General features: G+C 37.1%; 1 protein-coding gene across 2 annotated transcripts in view; it reads right to left on the minus strand.

Annotated features, from left to right (window-relative positions):
- Window positions 1-12366, minus strand: part of ARL6 (ARF like GTPase 6) — a 29488-nt gene extending 17122 nt beyond the window's left edge. The window contains exons 1-4 of one of the 2 annotated variants that reach the window (XM_006171562.3): window positions 12130-12366; window positions 9668-9814; window positions 4769-4830; window positions 4281-4349 (exon numbers count right to left, since the gene is read on the minus strand). In XM_006171562.3, the coding sequence (XP_006171624.1) occupies window positions 4281-4349; window positions 4769-4830; window positions 9668-9790 (254 nt within the window). In that variant the 5' untranslated portion in view covers window positions 9791-9814; window positions 12130-12366. Of the gene's footprint in view, window positions 1-4280; window positions 4350-4768; window positions 4831-9667; window positions 9818-12129 lie in introns of both variants that reach the window. The other variant, XM_006171561.3, reaches the window with a different exon arrangement.
- Between the last annotated feature and the right edge of the window lie 7965 nt (window positions 12367-20331).

Genomic DNA, 20331 nt, shown 5'->3' on the forward strand with positions numbered 1-20331 from the left:
CTCTCTGGTCAAATGAAAATAAATGAATGAATAAATATAATTAAGTAAATAATTCTTTTTTTAAAAAAGCTGACAGATAGCCTTTGACTGGTTTAATTGATCATACCAACACTTCACACATAACTGATTCCTCTGCACCTTTCTTTTATAAAACAGTTAAATAGCATCATATTCCATGATGTGTCATTAAACATTGCGTCAAACCTCTGTTGTTAAACTTTGAGATTATTTCCATATTTTCATTATTAGGAAAAACTTTGGAACAAATTTCTTTCTACTTAATATTTAAAAAATTTTTCTTTCTTTTCTTTTTTTTTTTTTTAAGAGGGATTTTTGCTATAGGTCCCATGTGTTTACTGGAGACACCGAGAGAGAGAACATGAGAAACCAGACTCCCTTCGGGGGAATGGCAATGCCACAGTTCCTTCTCCTATCTCAGGACTTTGGATATGCACACACATGTGCCTGGTATGAGTTTAAAGCTGCTTTATCTGTGACTCGAACAGTGGTCAGCCATGTGGGAGTCCAGTGCCACAACTACTCCATCTGCTGCTCCCCCCCAAAAAAAAAAATTCTGACGCTTTAATATTTGTTCTTTTGAGTTAAATTTCTAGGACTATATAATTTAGATAAGCATTGCCAAATTGTTTTCCACAAACACTTTTATCAATTTACCTGACTACAAATGCTTTTCCTACTCTTTCGCCAGCACTGGCTATTTTCATTCTTTTTAATCTACACCAGTTGGGTTGTATATCATTTTGTTTTGTATTTAACTGCTGGTAAGATTCAATATTCTTTCACATATTTATTGGACATCTATGCTTATTTTGTACATACTTGGTTATGACAGTTATAAGGTATAATTTTAAATTTTAATGGAATTAGTAACCAAATAAAATAAACACATAACCACATAACACTCTTTTCTTCTACCAGTTAAAAAATGATAATGCACATTATCATGGCCATAATTTGCTAGTGTCATAGAAACCAGTATGGTTAAAAACGCCAAGGGGCCAGCAGGTACCATGGTGGTTAAGGACGCTAGATTCCCACATGGCTGACCATGGTTCGAGTCCCAGACCTGGCAGCTTGCTTTTTCACTCTCCCTCATTCTTTCTCTCTCTGTCCCTCTCTGACCAAATTAAAATAAATAAAGTTAAATAAAAATAATTTTTAAAAAATCTACCAAGGGTCCAGGCACTGGTGCTACAGTAACAAAATTGGACCCACACGGGGAAGGTCCCGGGATGCAGGACTTCCTTGACACGTCAAGCATGCATGCTCGTGCCCGTGATCCAGGCTTGCCAAAATTAGAGGTTGTTTGTGGTGTAAGGACCCTATTCAGGGTGTTTATCTATCTATCAATCATGGAAGAAATTCTTAAAAAATTGATTAAAGACCTTAAAAAATGTTCAATCACTTTAAGTCAGTGAACTTACTTTTAGAATTCATAGTAAGGAAATATGAACTATGGCTAAGATTTAAAACAAAAGAATATAAACTGAAGGGTTGTTTATGATCTTCAAAAATAGAATAGTTTTCATGTCCAAAAGCAGAGAAGTGATTAAGCAAATTTTGGCACAGCTGTTTGAAAAATATTAGGCAGCCATTAGTTAACTTGTTTTTCTGATTTACTCATATTATAGAACATTAAATAAAAAAGAGGATAAAAAATATACAAGGAATATAATTTTAGATGGCTCCTATCTCTTTAATTATATAAAGTGTGTATTGCATATTTCTTTTTTTAATTATTTTATTTTTTTAGGTTTTTGCCATAAGGGCACATGCACTTGCTGGAGAGAGAGAAAGACAGAGACAGAGAGAGAGAAAATGATAAATCATTCCCCAAGGGGATGCCACAATCCCTTCTTCTCCATCCTCCTCCTGGGATTTTGGGCATGCATGTACACATACCTAGTGTGAGTTCCAAGACACTGAGTCCAGGACTCAAACTGCAGTTGGCTATGTAGGAGTCCAGTGCCTTAACTACCATGCTTCAAGCTGGCACTATATCACATATTTCAAAAATGAAGCATATAAAAAGATAAAAGACGATGAATTTATGAATAGCAAAATTTAAGGGAAATAATTTTTTTTTAAATATTCTTTTCTCTTCTCTGGGCTGGCAGGTGGCATGGTGGTTAAGGCACTGGACTCCCACATGGCTGATTCAACAGTTCAAGTCCCAGACCTATTGGCTTGAAAATCAAGCCAGGCACATGTTCATGTGTGTGTACCAAAAACCTCAATAGGAGAATGGAGGAGGATGGATTGTGGCATGGGCATCCTCCGTGGGGATGATTTCTCCCTTTCTTTCTCTCTGTTTCTCTCCAGGGAGTGCATGCACCCTATGTCAAAAAAAAAAAAAAAAAAAAAAAAAAAGGAAAATACATCTATAATTCTCAAACTTTAAAAAATGAACACTACTTCTCTTGTCATGCTATTACATTTTTTACAGCATCAGAATAATATGCAGAAGTTATATAACAGAAATGTTCTAGGGTTATATCAGAGTTGCTATAATTTAAATAAATGTACTCTTTTTAAAGTTAGCTATGAAAGAATACATTTATTTTAGTAATAGTTATTCAATATAACCCCATCTTAAGTCAAGGAGCATCTGTACTGTAAAATAAACAAGCAAAATCCAAAAAACTGCATTCTCCCAGGGAATGTAATGCAGAATAACATAGACACACCACATTTCCTTTTTCAAACTGACCCTCAAATCTGAAGCATTTTATTTTCTGGATCTGTATAATTTTAACAGAACTTCAGGGTAAATGTGCTGCTCAAGCCAAGCTGGATCAATGTGGAACATCATGAGTTTGGTTCTGTGGTCAATGCGTTAATATGCTGGGCATGCCGCCCGTGATCCTGGCTGGCTGGAAAAGCTGTAGGGGGATTGCGACGTGAGTCCCTGTTGAGGGCACTTATTTCTCTCTTTCTCTCTCTCTCTCCTTCTCATGAAAGGAATGAAATAAACTGAGTCCTTCAATCTATTGGGTTGTCGGAAAAGACATGGTGCATTTTGCATAGAAAAACAAACAAAAAAAAAATCAAGATTTTTCTGACAACCCAATATTAAAATGCTCACTGAAAGACTATTTGGACTAAATCTCCTTTGGTTCCTAACTCAGGAATACAATATTTGTTCTGACATCAGTGGGAAAAAGTTAACCAATTTACATCTAAATCTGACCTAAATCTTACAGTCATCATGTATCATTTCAAGGAAGGAGTGCATAATCATAAAAGGAAGTTTAGTCAGGGACGTTGTTTTTAGTTTCACACTCTGAAAATGAATGACAATGCTGTTAAATGAAGGAGTCCTACTTATATTAGAAGTAAATGAGTCTATTTTAATGCCACATGCAATCTTGAGAATGTATAATACATTTGGATCTTAGTAACTTGACAGCTGTTAATTTAAAGTAATCAGTGAACACTTGAATTGTGTAAACCGGAAAGTATTTTGTTTAGAATTGCTCATTGAACAGATGTATCAACTGCTAGACAATACTGTTATTTTAACTACAGTTAGTCAATAATATTTACTGATCTATATGCTAAACATCTTATTAGGCCTTGAAGAAATAATCTGAATAAAAAAATAATCCCTTCCCTTAAGGGGTTCACAGTCATATTAGGGAGGCAGCTCTGGCATAGGACTTCAAGACATGATAAGCATGATTGTATATGCAGAGGACAGAATTACTGGGCTTCACAGTGAAACTTCAGAGGAAGTGACTTTTGAGCTGGTTCTTAAAACATGAATATAATAACCTTAAACTGAAAAGAAGTAGGATGAAACAGGGGATTAAAAACTGAGAGATGGGCCCAGCCGTGGTGGTGCAGTGGCAGCACAGAGCTCGGCAACGTGGGAGGATGTATACAAGACTGGGATTCAGAAACTGCGTGGACCTCACATGCTGAGCACACTCAGGGACCCGAGATTCCGCTGGCTGAGACCGCTTGTGAAGAATCACAGCATAAGCCCCTGTTTAAAGTACCTCTCTCTCTTTCTCATGGAAGAAATAAATAAGTAATGTTAAAAAACAAAGACTGAACAAAGAACAGCATATGCAAAGGCTCAAAGGTCATGAAAGATCTGAACAATTTGAACAACATGGAGTCAGATTAAGCATTTTTAAAATTAGGAATAGTACTTAAATCATACAAAAAATGAACAATACAACACAGCCCATATAATCATTTTTTGTTATAAAAATATTACCATCTAGTTAAGGAACATTCACAAACATACTTACTTATAATAGTGTTCCCAGAGATTTCTGTATCTTCCTTGACCTGACATGTCAAACACTGTAAAAGACAAACTACAGGAAAATAAAAACAAAAACCAAAAAACAACAAAGCATGACTATATCCTAAGTGACTACCTTAAAGTGTTAACTTTTACTTAAAATTTTAAATTATTTTCAATCAAGGAAACCACTCTTGATATATACTACTCAACATGAGCCAATTTTCAAGTAAAAGTTCTATAAAGTGAATGTATTAATGTAAATATGATTTTGCAATAAATAACATATGGAAAGATGTTTTCTTTGCTATTGAAATTACTGGGGTTTGTCTAAGCTCAAAAATAAACCAGAATCAAGTGGTTTGAACATGTTACTATCTATGGGCTTCTGAAATAATAAATTACTTTTTCTAAGAGTAGAAGTAATGACCCAATAAATTTGATATTATTTTTCGCCCACTACTTCTTAGTCACAGAGATAGAGTGGATTACCTGGGTGATTTGAATTTCTCTATGCTGAATCCTATTGTTGGAACTATATCTTGAGATTGAGCCTTCAGAGAAAAGACAAGGTTCAGAAATTTGCAATTACCAAACATGAATTTTTCCTCAGGTTAAAAAAGGCATGCAGATTTTCTATTCTTAAAATATGCCACTAAGGAGATGACATGATGAAACAAAATTAAATTTCTGCAAGAGGCTCACTGCATAGAAATTCTTTATAGAGTTTAAGGCTTACTAATTTATATCTACAGAGTGGGTATTTAATTCTTTTCTTTTTCTTTAAAAAAAAAAAAAATTGCTACAGGGCATGTGCACTGGCCAGAGAGGGAGGAAGGAAAGTGAGAAAGCACTCCCCCATAAGAGATGGCTACACTGCAATCCCTTCTTTCCCATTTCCCCTTTTGGCATTTTGGACACACAAACAACAGGCATTTTCCATGCTGCCAGGTCTAGAACTCAAACCGCATAGTTGATCATTTGAGATCCAGTTGCCTTAACCACGTCATTGGCTGGCCCCCAATTCACTTTCTGTAATTTGCTGCAAATGACTAAGAACTTAAAAGTTTTTGTAAATGGTTTTAATAAGTCACCCTGAGTTCACATGCAGGACTTTTGCATCTTTCAACATGTACTTTTGAGTATAAAGTATGTCTGGTATTGTCCTCACATCTAGATAGTCCCTGCTCTCCTGGAGTTCATAACATAAAGGAAGCAAACAACTTTAAACAACTAAGTGCCATTTGAGCACAATTTTGAGCAGTTGTTAATGCAAAGAAAGGTGATTCACAGTGGGATCATGGCAGATAGGGTGGCCTGGAAACAGAGAACTCAGGTAAGGTGACTCTGTGGAGGTGCTATCTGCCCTCCTGAGTGGAGGTGACCTCTGACCCACGAGTCAATGACAATGAGGAGAAATGCTATAGCAAGTTCTTGGCAAAGAACATTCCAGTCAGTGCAATCAGTCAGTGCGATGGTCCTAAAGGAGGAAGGAACACGCCACTAGGGGAAAAAGAAAAGGTCTGTATGTCTAAACTGTATTGAGTAGGAGAAAAAGTGGTAGACTGAGGTACCTCTTCCAGAGGTAGGCTTAAAGACCATGGTGGGGAACTGTGGGTGGAGAAAAGACTGGAAGAGGGCAAGAGAGCAGCAAAAGACCAGTTAACAAGTCCCACAGGCAACTAAAATGCATTTTACTGACAATCTAAGTCATCAAATGCCTCTTTGTTTTCCACCATCAAAACTGTTCCTTTGTTTCAGGAAAATTTCACCCACTTTCTGATCCAAATGCTTAGAAGTTATTTTTGATTTCCTCCCCTTTTTTACACTTCACAAATAAACATTCTCTAAGTTTACTGGTTCTACCAGGTCATTGGAAAAGCCATGATGAATTTTTGCATAGAAAAACGCAGAAAAGATGTCATGACTTTTCTGATGACCCAGTATCTCAGTAACAGTTCAGGCCCTTATCAATTCTTTAAATCACTACAACAGCCTCCTCATTGCTCCTAACTGCTTATGCTGCCTTGAACAAGGTACTTAACTTTTGTAAGCCTTGGTTTACTTGAATGTGAAATACTATTATCCTTAACTTCTAAAGCTATCATGAGAAATGACCTGGTGAATGCAAAATATTCACCATGGTGTCTGTACTATAGTAAACATTCAACAAATGTTTGCTACTATTACAATTACACTCACTAATTCAGTCTGATCCTCAACTTTTTCCATACTGCAACGAGTATAACTTAAGAAAAATCCCTCTTTAGTTCATCTTATTGAATTTATGGGAAAACAGGCGGACTAGATGAAAAATTTTTGTCTCACATCATGTTCAACCTCTGAGTCTATTTTTGTGAAATCTGTTTATTTGTATTTATGTTTAAAGGTTTTTCCTATAGGGCACATGCACTCAACAGAGAGAGACAGTGAGAGAGAAACTGAGAAATCACCTCCCAGGGAGGATGGCCATGCTGCAATCCCTTCCCCTTCATTCTCTTTCTGGGATTTTGGGCATGTGTGCATGCTCGCACGTGTGTGCAAACACACACACACACACACACACACATACACACACACGCCGGCATGATTTTCAGGCCCTCAGATCCAGGGCTCAAACTGTGGTTGGCCACATAGAAGTCTTGTACCTTAACCACTATGCCACTTAAAGTCACTTGAAAAGACAGAAGTTGAAGTCACTGGAGCTTGGTTACCTTAATAATAACATGCAAGTGAAAAAATCTTCCAGAGCTATCCTAGTTTTACCATCCTGAAGTTTGCTTACTCAGCTTTCCCTTCTGGCTATCCTTTGAGCTGCTTTCATATTCTTCAAAAATATCATTTATTTTATTTATGTCAAAGAAAATTTATTTCCTGCTACTGAGATTCCTGCCTCAAAACTTGGAGTTCCTTCACTGTACGATAAACTTTGGAATGCAGAGTTTCCTAATTTTTATTGCCCTAAAAAAAACCCCACCATTTTGATTTTAAGGAATTTTTTCTTTTTTCTTTTTTTTTGTCAGAGGGCCCATATGCTAGCCAATCAAAGACAAAAAAAAAAAAAAAAAAAAAAAAAGGAGAGGATTAAGCAATATGTAATGTGGAATGATCATGCTGCAATCCTTTCTCCTTCATTTCTCCTTCCTGTCAGGATTTGAGACAGGTTTGGGCATGTTTTTCAAGATGCAGGGGATGGGACCCAAACCACACTTGGCTATGTAGAATCTGATTCTCTCAATCAATAGGCTATGAGACTGGCTCAATTTTAAGGGTTTTCACTGTGCCAATCATGTGGTAAAGTTATCAATTATTATGAAGAAAAAACCCCGCCAATCTCCAGGGAAAGGAGGGAGATTTTAGCGATAGGCTGCGTATGTTCATTGGAGAGACAACAGAGAGAGACAGAGAGACAGAAAGTGAGAAATCACCCTTCCCCCCTGGTGGGGCGGGGAGAAGATGGCCACATGACAATCCCTTCTCCTCCATTCTCCTCTCAGGATTATAGGCACACATACACATGCACCCAGCATGAGTTTCAAGCCACCATGTCTGGGACTAAAACCACCATTAACTACATGGGAGTCCAGTGCCTTAACCACTATGCTACCTGCTGGTCCCAAGATTAGAATTTTAAAAGAAAGGTATATATTGAGCCAACGCTGTAGTACAAGATTTATGTGCTGTGCAGAGTGAGTTGGATCCCACATGGCAGCCATAATTCAAATTCCAGCATGGTGGCTTGAAAACACATTGCACATGAGCATGCATGTCCAGGATCCTGACAGGATGGAAAAATGGAGGAAAGGGAGACTGTAGTGTGACCAGGCTCTGAGAGTGCTTTCTTTTCTCTCTCCCTGACCCATCTTGTGTGTGTACAAGTTCCCTATGGCATTAAAAAAAAAAAAAAAAAAAGTATATAGAGTGTATCTCTAAGAAAATGACACCAAGACTAGATTCCTGAAAAGAGTTACCAAGTTAAAATGTAGTCCCTCTCTCTGGGTCAAGCAGTTGGTATAATGGCTATGTTGCTGAACTCCCATGTAGTCAACCGTGGTTCCAGTAATGGAGCTGATGGCTTAAATTCGTGCCGGGCGCGTGTGTGCACATGCCCAAGATCCCAAGAGAGAAGAATGGGGGAGAAGGGACTGCAGCATGGCCATCCCCCCACCCCCCCGGGGAGGGTGATTTCTTGCTTTCTGACTCTCTGTCTCTCTGTCTTTCTGGTGAGCATATGTGACCTATAGCAAAAACCTCTCAAAAAAAAAAAATAAATAAATAAAAAAGTCCCTCTCTACTTATTCATCGGTTTAGAAAATACCAGCAACCTCGGTACATTAATAATAAGCAAACATTTAGAAAATGTTTGCTAAATGTGTTGTCAGCCTTAGCTGCTGCAGGAATTATTATCAATAATAAAAACCAGTTTGGGTCCAAGACTCCTCTAGTTACCTAGAGATTTATTTATTTTATCCAGAAAACAAATAGGGACAACTTTACTATACAATGAGATGCACATTTTTTTTTGCAAGGCATCAATAATTCACTGAAAATAATGTTATAATAGTGGCAGTGTGCTCATAGAGACTTTTCCTTGGGTTCAATGTAGGAAGTGTTATCTTCATATTTGAGAGACAGAGGCTTGGGAACATTTAAAAAGTCCTATTTCAAGGAGTCCCTTGGCTATTATCATCAATTTATTTAAAAAAAATAATAAAAAGAATGAAAGACAGAAAGAAAAGGAAGATAGAGAAAAAAATCGCAAAGTAAATTATTCTGTTCTCACAACCTGTATGTTAATTTTTCCAATGAGATAGAACTGCCCAAAGATTAAAACTCAGAAGTGGTGCCAGTAATTTGGAAAGCACAGATATGTGGTTTTTCTTTACATGTATCAGAACTTAACTGTAACTTATGCATCATATGTTAATGTGCTAATTTCACATATTTTTCAGTTATTAAAATGTGTGCAGAAACTTACTGCTAAAAGTCTTGCTTACTATTATTGCTATGCATATCACACTTCTAGGATAAACTGTCCATTATCCACATAACCTATAAAAATGATTTATTGTTCCCTTTGTTTTGCTCCTCCTGTAAAAGGTAGGCAATGAAACTTGAAAGTAAACTTGGCAAATTTTTGATAATCTTTTGGAAAAATGAAAAAAGAAAAAAGAAAGACATTTGAAAAGAATATTCCAGTATAATAATCAAGATTTATCTATATGCAACATAAAATACACTGCAATTATAACTGAACTTAATTTAAGTACTTCAAGGTTAACAGGGTTTCATAATATGACTACATAAAGTTACAATGCCAAGCAAAATAATTCTGCACATAACTTTCTCCAGTAGCAGAAAATACATAAAGCATCTAAAGAAGGTACTTACATTTGAGGGTTTAAGCTTGTTAATTATTGTTGTTTTGCCACTATTATCTAGCCCCAGGCATAAAACATGAACCTCCTTCTTCTTCAGGCCAAGCAAGCCTGAAAGTCTGTCTAGCAATCCCATATTGAAATTCGAATACTTACAAACCTGCTGCAAATAAGAAAGACAAAAGCTATAGCACCCAGATACCTTAAGTATGAAAAAAAAAATATATATATATACACACACACACACACACATATATATATATACACACACACACATATATATATAAAATTTAATAATTTAAAGATATAGAATGATACTGGGAAAACCATATGAATGTAGCTTTGCACTTAGTAAACAGAGCATAAGCCGATTACCAGAAAGGAGCCTTAACTTAAATGCAGACTGGCAGCTTATAACCCCTAGCAACACAGATAATGCCCTTGAAATAACTACCTTTCCCACGGTAATTTATGACATTTAAGAAAAATCACAGCCAGCCTCAGTATCACTTAGTCTGACAATTGTGATACTTGAAATCATCTATGAATTAGGCCATTATGACCTTTCTGGGAAACTTAAAATGTATGAACAATAGCGTTCATGTAGAGTCTGATGCTGATTCTTAGAGAGTTGAGAAAAACAGACTTTTGGCTATATCATTTGAGACACCGGCTAAATCTTTATCTGAAGTCAACCCCACTGGAGTATTTTATAACAATATAAAGTTATATTAAATTGACTGGTTTTGTTTGCTTGCTTGATTCCTTCAGTTTTGGGTTGAGTTTTTTCTCAGTAGAAATCGAAAATCCAGATACATTTCTTCTTTGCTCTTTGCCCTTATACTTGTATATTTTTATAAAATCACCACAAATCCATCTGGAGATTGGGTTTTGTATATAAATACCTATGCACACACACACACACAGATTGGGTTTTGTATAAATACATATGCACACACACACACACACACACACACAATTTTACCAAACCTTACTATCAGGTAGTCGGAAATATCCTGACACATATTCACGTAGAACAGAAAAATGCATCATGACTTTTCCAAGAATCCAATAAATATTTGTGAATTGTGACTATCCTGAAGTGTCTTACTAAGTGCTACTTTAAAAGAACTTTATCATACCAGTATAGAGTAAGAAAGTAGGGTTGGCCTCTGGCTTAGTGATTAAGGATCCCACATGGCAAACTGCAGTTACATCTGTGGCCCTGGGTGGCTTGAAAAACACACTGAGCCTTTTCTGTGTATGTGTGTACATGTGCACACACGTACACGCATGTGTCCATAATTCTACAAGATGGAGAAATGGAGGTGGAAGAACTGTGGATGACCATACCCCAGTGGGGGAGTACTTTCTCCTTCTTTGTCTCTCTCTTGGCAAGCGCATGTACTCTGTCAAAAAAAGAAAAAAACAAAGACAGTAAATACTTATCTTAGATTTTAATTTCATTGGCTCAAAAACTGTAAGGTTTACTTTGTTAATTTATCCCTAAGTGTTTATTTGTTTTACTGTATCAATTCTTAGGGAAAAACAACTATGTAGTACAAACCTTTACAACAATTTCATCAGCAATTCAAAGACAGTATTCTACAGTCACAACTGTTACCAACATTGCTTGCTATATGATAGCTTGATGGCTGCTCATAACCATCTAAGGTACTGTTAAATATCTACACTATGGTTTTGAAATGAAACTTTTCCAGTAAAGCTGCTTTGGGTCCATCAACCCTCGAAACATCACTATGTGGTAGGAGAAGAGACGTGTTGCCAGCCCTTAGCTGCTGCAGGAAGTGCCACAATTCAACTGTGTCCACATACTTCTCATTACTCTTCAAACATTCATCATTAAAGTTCTCTACATATTAACCTAATTTAATTGATTTATTTTCATATGCTCCTAAGCATCCTTGCTGCACTCTGGAAATAATTCTTGAATTAGAACTTCTGGAATTAGAACATCTCTTGGCTGTTCTCTGAGAAAGTGCTTCCTAAAGGATTACATGTAGCCTGGCAGAAAAGTCCAGAAGAATTAAGATGTCATCCACACTTAATAGGTTGGAAGATAAGCTGCAGAGAGATAATGGTCAGGCAAACACCATGAATGGTACTTTGTAAACTTCAGACATGTTAATCCAGTGTACTTATTGCTCTAAACATTCTTATTCGGCTTTCAATTTTGGACGATGAAATTTCATATTACCACCAAATGAAAAAGCCAAAGTTAAGCAGTGTTCAAATCAACCAAAAACTTTCCAAAAGCAGTTCAATACGTTTGCTAGGGTCGCTAGTACTCACCACAAAAGCCCACCTCTCCTTTTCCACTGTCATGCTTTAGGAAAAACTACCCGCGTGGAGTAAAACACGGGGGAAAAGGCAAAGAAGGATTCAACAACGGAGAAGGTAGGGCAGGGGTGGGAGTGCACCAACTGACTACAAAAAAAGGGGATGAGGAGATACCTGATCTTTGAGGTTACTCCGGCGGGCCCAAGAGCTAGGGAGGCACAAGAGTGGATCAAATCCGTCCCTGGAATGGAAATCTCGTGCTGGGGCTGGGGGTCGCTCAGCCCTCTTCTCTATGCGTCCAAACCTAACACCCCCGGTTCTGAGCGACGCCTGCACCAGCTGTACTAAGTGGGGTTACCGGCAGCCCCTGCCTCCGCCGGAGCATCAGTGGCTGAGCAAGCGCGTTGGCGCGCGGCGTTCCCATGGCAACAGTTCCTTCCGGTCCCCAAGCCACGCCTCCCAGCGGGTCTTCGCGGTCGTCCGCTGTGCACTTGCCTCTGTAATAGAACAGCGTCAGAAGAAAAGGCCAGAGGTACGCTGAAGAACTGTATTAGGTGTGCACACAGTGGCGGGGTGAACGGCCGCTCCCCGGCCAGGATTTCCGCAGTTCCTCGGTGAGGCATTATGGGAGCTGTAGGCGTGCGCACGGCCTTCTGGGAAGCGAGTCCTGGCCCAGGTCTCAGCCGCTCCCAGGGGTGGGCGGCGAGCGTGGCGCCCACGGGCCGCAGAAGGCCTTGGCTTTTTAACCCGCACCGGTGCAGCGTGGTGGCAGTGACTACAGGGCGCAGCGTTCTTTGCTCAGCAAGACGAGATGTTGTCGGCTTCCCGTGACATTGGCCGGCCTCTGGGATCTGACAGATCATAGACCCTGAGTCCTGGAGCGGCAAAGCTGTTCATGTAGTTAGTGAGAGGAGAAAAACGGTGTAAAGAGACAGGCATTATTTGGCAACGGAAGTATGTCTGTAATCGTCTTTCTTAGTTCTGGTTTCCCGCAGAGATTTCCACGATGCTTAATCTTGTGTGATTGGATTATAGCCCCCAGCGTCAAATCAGCATGTGGTCAGCCAGGGCATTAATAGTCAATACTTAAAAGTTAGCCACCTTAAATCCCACTTCATTTTATAGTAACAAATGACCCTGATTTTGAGACTATTTAGACAGGTACTTTCCCCTTTCTTTTTATTACTATGGCTTCCAGTGCACAGACTACAGAGCCAATCATTTCAAGAATCTAGGAATTTTTTGGTCGACCTTTCAGTTCGCCCCACCCCTCACCCCCAACCAAAGAATGGGCTTTCATGGTTAGTCAAAGAGTTTTCTTCATTTCCCTTCTTAGCCAGGGATTTGAGTTTGTTTTTTGTTTGTTTGTTTTCCCCTTTCCAGTAGCTTGTGTTCTGTTTACCACCCTATCTTTACTAGGGTAGTAAATTTAGACTTAACATTTATAATCAGACCTGTTAAATAGATTTAGGAGGGCAGGGAGGAAAAAAAAACTTAGAAGGAATTATGTCAAAGTATGGGGTACTTCTTGGCACTTCTCCACATTTCCAATTGTAGTTGTTATTTTGACAATGAATAACAATGTGGTTCTGCTAGTGACTGTTGAAAGGCCAGAACAAAATGAACGAACAAAAATCCTGTAGTAATAGATCCCAAAGTATTAATATACAATGTTTTTCTAAAATGGAATGTATATAAATACATATATATATAACTTATTAGTATGTATTCTCTCTGCACTTAAGCTTCCTGAGCTTCAAAAAGGTACTATTTATCTCATCTGGTGGTTTTGTGGATTAAAGCAATAACTCACTATAAATGTTTGGCATATAGGAGACATTCAATAAATAATTTCATATCTTCTTTGTCAACCTAAAAATGAAAGTAAAATGAGGCAAAACATATAAACTAAAAGCAGTTTATTTGGGTGTAAGAATGAGAACTACACCTCGCTTGCAGTCCCAATGAATATTATTCAGGTAGCCTTGAGCATGCTCACCCAGGTCTAACAATCCTCAGACAGGATTTAATGGCAAAAACCATAAGCAGGAGGGATGGAGTAAATGGTTCACATCATTGTTTTGAAATTAGTAATGAGGGTGAATTGATAACACCCTTTGTTACTGATGTCATTGTCATCAGTTTGACAGGTAGTTTGGGGGGTAGATGTTTTTGCAGAAATAGTCCTTGTGTCAGGTTAAAGTAGTCTTTGTGCAAGGTTGTGGTTCTGGCAGAGTTCTTTAAATAGGAGTTCTTGTTATCTGGTATACTAGTGTGAGAAAGCACCACATAGCCTTTCCAGATTTGTTTAATCAGGATTGACACAAATGACTCCATTTCAATTCTGAAGAACATGTATGCCTTTGTCCTGAAGTGTTTATTATATGAGGGAACCAGCAGTTAGCATAATGGCTATGTCGCTGGACTCCCACGTAGTCGACCGCGGTTCGTGTCCAGACCCGGTGGCTTAAAACTCACGCCGGGCGCGTGTGCGTGCGTGCCCAAGATCCCTAGAGGAGAATGGAGGAGAAGGGATTGCGGCGTGACCATCCCCCCTGGGGGGTGATTTCTCGCTTTCTGTCTCTATGTCTCTCTCTGTCTGTCTGGCGAGCGCACGCGCCCTATAGTGAAAACCTCTCCAAAAAAAAAAAAAAAAAGAAAATGTTTATTATATGAAAGAGATTGACCCACCCCCTTAATGGGGCAGTTTTTTCATTTCTATCTCTGAATGCTTTTACAGGGAGGTGTTAAAAATTTTCCTGAGTTCTTGGTTATTATGTCTCACTTTAATAACAGATAGAAGCTAATTTGTATATAGTCAGAATATAACATTATTTTTTTTCTTAGAGATAAGCAGAGACCTTATGTTCCACAAAACTTCTATGGACAAACTTACTGTTTGCTGTTTGAAGTTTATATTTTCTACCATTAAGGTGAGTTCTATTTTTGCATAGCGCAAAACATTTGGTGAAAACTTGCAATAACATGGGCAGATTAAACATTCAATTTTTCAGTAAATTTGGGCAGACAGGTAATTATTTGGTCAAAAAATTATGCAAATAGTTTTGTTAGGTGAGTGTAGTTGATTATTATTATTACCAGAGATGAAATAGTGGTCATAAAACCCATCTTTTCAATCATTTAGAAAATGTCTTTCTTGAAAATGTTAGCCTTGAATTGTATTTCTTATGATTGAATCTACTGTCTTGTTTCTCTGCCAACTAAAATTGCTCTCAAAAGTACAGAGGACCGGCTCCATAGAACAATGGTAAGGCACCGCTCAAGAGAAGTGGGATCCCATATGGTGACTGCAGTTGGAATCCTCAGCTCAGTCAGCCTGAAACACATAGGACGCGTGTGTGAGTGTGGGAGATCTGACTGGAGGAAAGGGATTGCAGTATAACCAGACTCTCTGGAGGGCGCTCATCTCTCTCTCTCTTTTTCTCTTTGGTGTATGTATACACACTATCATGAATAAAGAAAAGAGTACACTCAGGCTCAGCATAAAATTGTTCCACTTGATTTAAGAAGCTAGTTTGACTCTAGTTTTATTCTTGACAAATATTGTCTCTATTATGACAATAACAAGCTTAAAAAATGGTATGTGATTTTTCTTAAGGCTACTTATGGTACCTGTTTAAGAGAAGAGAGTTTTAAATACTCTCTTTACTGGTCTTAATTTAATACTGGCCTTTGGAACTATATAAGGGAAATTATTTTTAAAAAGATAAGAATGAGATATGAGTACAGCCCCATTCCAGTTAGTTCAGGAAACTTTTTATGTATTTTCTTAATAGAAACTTTAAAAGAATATAGAAAATCCCTAATTTAAAATTTATAGGAAATATTTGAAATGAACACTGATGGTCTAAGCCTGTGTTTGAACAGTTGGAAGTAGTGTGTGTCTTTTTATCATCTGTAATACAGTACTACCCTGCAGCGACCAATTCAATTCAATACTCAAATCTCACAAAATATTCTGCCAATGTAAAATCACTACAAAAATGTGTTTCACTTATTTATAATGAGTTATGTGACTTTGCCTAGATCTTAGTGACATTATTTATTTTGATAGATTATAACTATGATTTTACATCCAAAACTATTGAAGTGTCTAAAGAGCATCTAAGTTTAAGAGACTAACATAAATTACATTAAAGATATATCAATACAACAATACCAAAAAAAAAAAAAATCACAAATTCAACCACCAGAACTGTAACTTTTATTTGCTAATAGATATTTTAATAAACAGGCTTACTCCATCTGTAAGACCCTGATAATGCTTCTTAGGAAATCATAGAAAAATAAAATACAATAATAAGTAATTTGTACGTTGTACAAAAGTCTTATTATGTTGCTCAGCAGGTAGTTTTGCTAAACACCATATTCTTTCAGTAAATAGATGACATATGTAATGCAATTCACCACAAACAATCCCTCATGTTGAGAGCTGAGCATTCTCTAACACTATTAACTCGTAAGCATGCCAGCACATGAAAATTTACATGGAACATCATAATATTATAGTAGATTTTATAAGATGAAAACAACACCACCTTCAAATAAATCTGGACTACTTCACTGCTTTAGTAAAGTAGAAAATAGGTAGGCTTGCAGTTCAATTTGTTAACACTCTTTTACTTTTTTATCTCTCTACCATATTGTGAATACTCCCAGAAAAGAGAACATAGGCTTGTGCAATGAACCCAAGTGGAAGGCATATTGAACCTCCAGATGGTGATATAATGCCAAAGAGAAAAAAAATACAGTGCTGCACTTCCTTATTCTCACAAACAGATCTTTTCCCCCTTTTTAAGGATAGATGGGTATAGTGCTATATCCTTAATTAATGATAAATATCTTAATTAATGATAAATACTTTTTTAAAAGAGGTCATTTATGCTTATAGGAAGGAAAAATATTTTCAGGTGCAGTTTTTCATTACTGAAATATAGCTCTATGAGGGACTAGATGTCTCAACCCAGACATTTGTTATGTAGGTATTTTATATAAATATACAATTTAGTATTAAATGAATAAACTTTTAGAATTTTGTGCTATGAAGATTTTTATAACTCTTATTTTGAGTGCACTGTAACTGTTGACATCATCTGCTAATTAAAATTTGACATGGCCATTGAAATATATAAAATGGCTTAATCAGATACATATTTACATTTACATGTATATCTATAACTTCTGGCTAGGCTAGAATAAAAAAGAAAATGGAGAGCAGACTGATCCCATTATTCACAATCTGATTTTACACCAAACCTAAAGAATAAATGTGCATCTTTAAATTCCAACATGTTGAATTACATATAGCCTATCCAGAAATAAAGCACCAAGCATAGTGAAAAGATCACAACTTTCCTGTAGGATAGGGAGGGGTACAACAAACGAAATGACCACATTGCCCATGTATTTCTCTCAAGTGACAGAGGGTATTCATGTTTTTTCATATGAAAACAGACAAAATAAAATTATTTTTACTAAAATATTATTGCCTTGTGTCTCTTATTTTTCTTTTAAAAAATTCAGATGGGAGGGACCAGCAGATGGCATAATGGTTAATTATGTTGCTGGACTTCCAAATGGCCAACTGCAATTCAAATCCCGGATGTGACACCCTGTAACTCATTCTGGGTGCATGTGTGTGTGTCCCCAAAATCCCAAGGGGAGAATGGAGGAGAAGGGATTGTGGTGTGGCCATCCCCTCTTGGGAGTACTTTCTTGCTTTATGTCTCTCTGTCTCTCTCTGTCTCTCCAGCAAGCACATGTGCCCTATAGCAAAAATCTCTCTTAAAATTTTTTTTTTAAATAAATAAAAATTCAGATGGGAGCGTAAGTCTTCAAAATAGTGTTAGAGAAAACAGATGGGTTGAATATACAATGTATATCTTTCAGGATGTATTATTAATATTAACACATTTTTAATTTTCTCAGGGTTTGAATTATAACTGAATAGCTAAAAATTTCTGCATTTTGCTTTGTAATAGACAAAAATAAATAAGAAAACATGAGAAGTTTCTATGGCATTGAGAAGTTCTCACTTAATCTCTACATTCTAGAAAAAAAATCTTTTCAGAATCTGTGGAAAGTCTAGAATTAAAAATTTCAGGTCATCCGATAAGAAGTTTCAAAAAAATTTAGTGAAGATGCCTTTGAAATATTTTATATAACAGTTTTTTTCCCATTATGTACTACACATGCATAAATACCCACTCATTATGCATGTATGTATACTTTCCCACTCTGCAACTATTTAACACATTTCTCATTCATTTTATTATCCCTTCCCACCACCCCCATATTGACTTTTATCTCCTTCTTGATTAAAAATAAAACTACGCACATGTGACAGTTTTTACCTTCTACTGCAAATCTACCAACCTATCTGGATATAGCACACTGCCTTCCGTCTTGGGGTTCTGTGTCCCTGCCTCTGTCAAAAACTAGCCTCCCTACTTAGCTCCGAACTCTAACCCTCTTATCTTTCAAGGCCTTTTTAATAGTTATCCTCTCTTGCATAATCATTTCCCCTCCATATCCCAAATTATTCTCTATAAATATGCTCTAGCATCCATTATCTAAAAACAAACATCTCTGGACGCACACTTTTCCCTCCAGGGGGCATCCTATTTCTCTTGCTCCATTTATAACACAACTTTTTTAAAGAGATGTTTCTAAATACCGTGTACATTTGTTTCCTTACATTTTTCCTTAGCTCATTTAGGCTTTGACTCAATCATTTAATAGAATCTTCCCCTGTCAAGGTCATCAGTAACTTCAGTGACCATTTTTTGTTGTATTCTTGACTTCATAAAAACATTTAATCCAGAGGAGCAACTGCACTTCTTGTTTCTTCATTTTACCTTCCAGTAGACGCCTCAGTTTCCTCCATTGGCTTCTAATTCTCTAACTTCTAAATAATTGGAATGCCTTAGTGCTCAATCCTGGACTTACCTCTCTATCACAGCTTTGTCCTCAGTGATTTTAAAACCTTAAATTCTCTCTCTTTCTCTCTCTCTGTGTATACATATATATATCTGTATATATATATATATATATAAATATATATCTGTATATATATATATACATACACACATGTGTCAGTGTGTGTATATATATATGTATATATATAATTCAAATCTTGATCTCTGGCCCTGACTGCTCTACAGAACCCTCATCTTCACCTGTCTACTTGATATCTCTATTTTAATACCTAACATCTCAGGCATTATGTGGCTAAAATCAACTCTCAATTCTTTTCCACAAACCTGTTTCTTCTCTGTCATCATTGATCCAGTTGTTCATTCCCCCAATGTAGAATTCATCTTTTATTTTTCTTTCTTCATCCTTCATCCCTAATCCATTTAGCAAGCCCTGTGTTAAGACATATCTAAAATCCATCCACCTCTCTCCATTCTCACTATATCTACCCTCAGAAAGCCACTGCTTTTTGAAGTATTCTAATAACCTTGTATGCGTTTTTTTTCTTTTTTTGGAGAGGTTTTTCCTATAGGGTGCGTGCGCTCGCCAGAAAGACAGAGAGAGACAGAGAGACAGAAGGCAAGAATCACCCCCCAGGGGGAATGGCCACACCACAATCCCTTCTCCTCCATTCTCCTCTCAGGATCTTGGGCACACATGCACATGCACCCGGAGTGAGTTTAAGCCACCGGGTCCGGGACTCAAACCACGGTCGATTACGTGGGAGTCCAGCGACATAGCCATTATGTAACTACTGGTCCCAGCATGCGGTTTTTTTAACCCTTTTCCTTTTTGCCTCTTTGCCTCATCTGTTGTGTACCAAGAATACTGTTCTCACAGACACTTCAAATTCCCATATATTAACTCTTCTCTCTGGAATGTTCTTCCTCTAGATCTCAGAGCTGCCACGTTCATATTTTTCAAATACCAGTTTAAATGCCATGTCTTTAGAAAAGATCTCGAATACCATTTACTATAAAGGGGCCACCAGCATACCGTGTAACAGTATTAATTTAATTATCAGTTCCATACATCAGAATTTCCTTATCGTATGTCTTTATCATTAGGCCAATTCCATGAGACAGAGACTTGTCTTGGTTATCATGTATCCTTAGTGATTAGAATAGGACAGTGTACATAGTAGTGTTCAATAAATATTAGTTGAATGAATGAATTTACAGATAAGTGGATTTTTAAAGTCAGTATATATTATAACTGCTTAGAATTATTTTAAAATTTGATAATCTTAGATTTGTTATAGATGTACAGAAGTTAACGCTGAGCTTTGGACAAATCATGATATTTTTGTTGCTCATAATAAATTATAGATATTTAATGATTACATTCAATGGTAAAGTGATCAAGGTTGTGAGGTAGGGA

This window comes from Tupaia chinensis, unplaced genomic scaffold (assembly GCF_000334495.1).
Source record: "Tupaia chinensis unplaced genomic scaffold, TupChi_1.0 Scaffold149851_1, whole genome shotgun sequence".
In the NCBI taxonomy this organism is placed as follows: domain Eukaryota; kingdom Metazoa; phylum Chordata; class Mammalia; order Scandentia; family Tupaiidae; genus Tupaia; species Tupaia belangeri.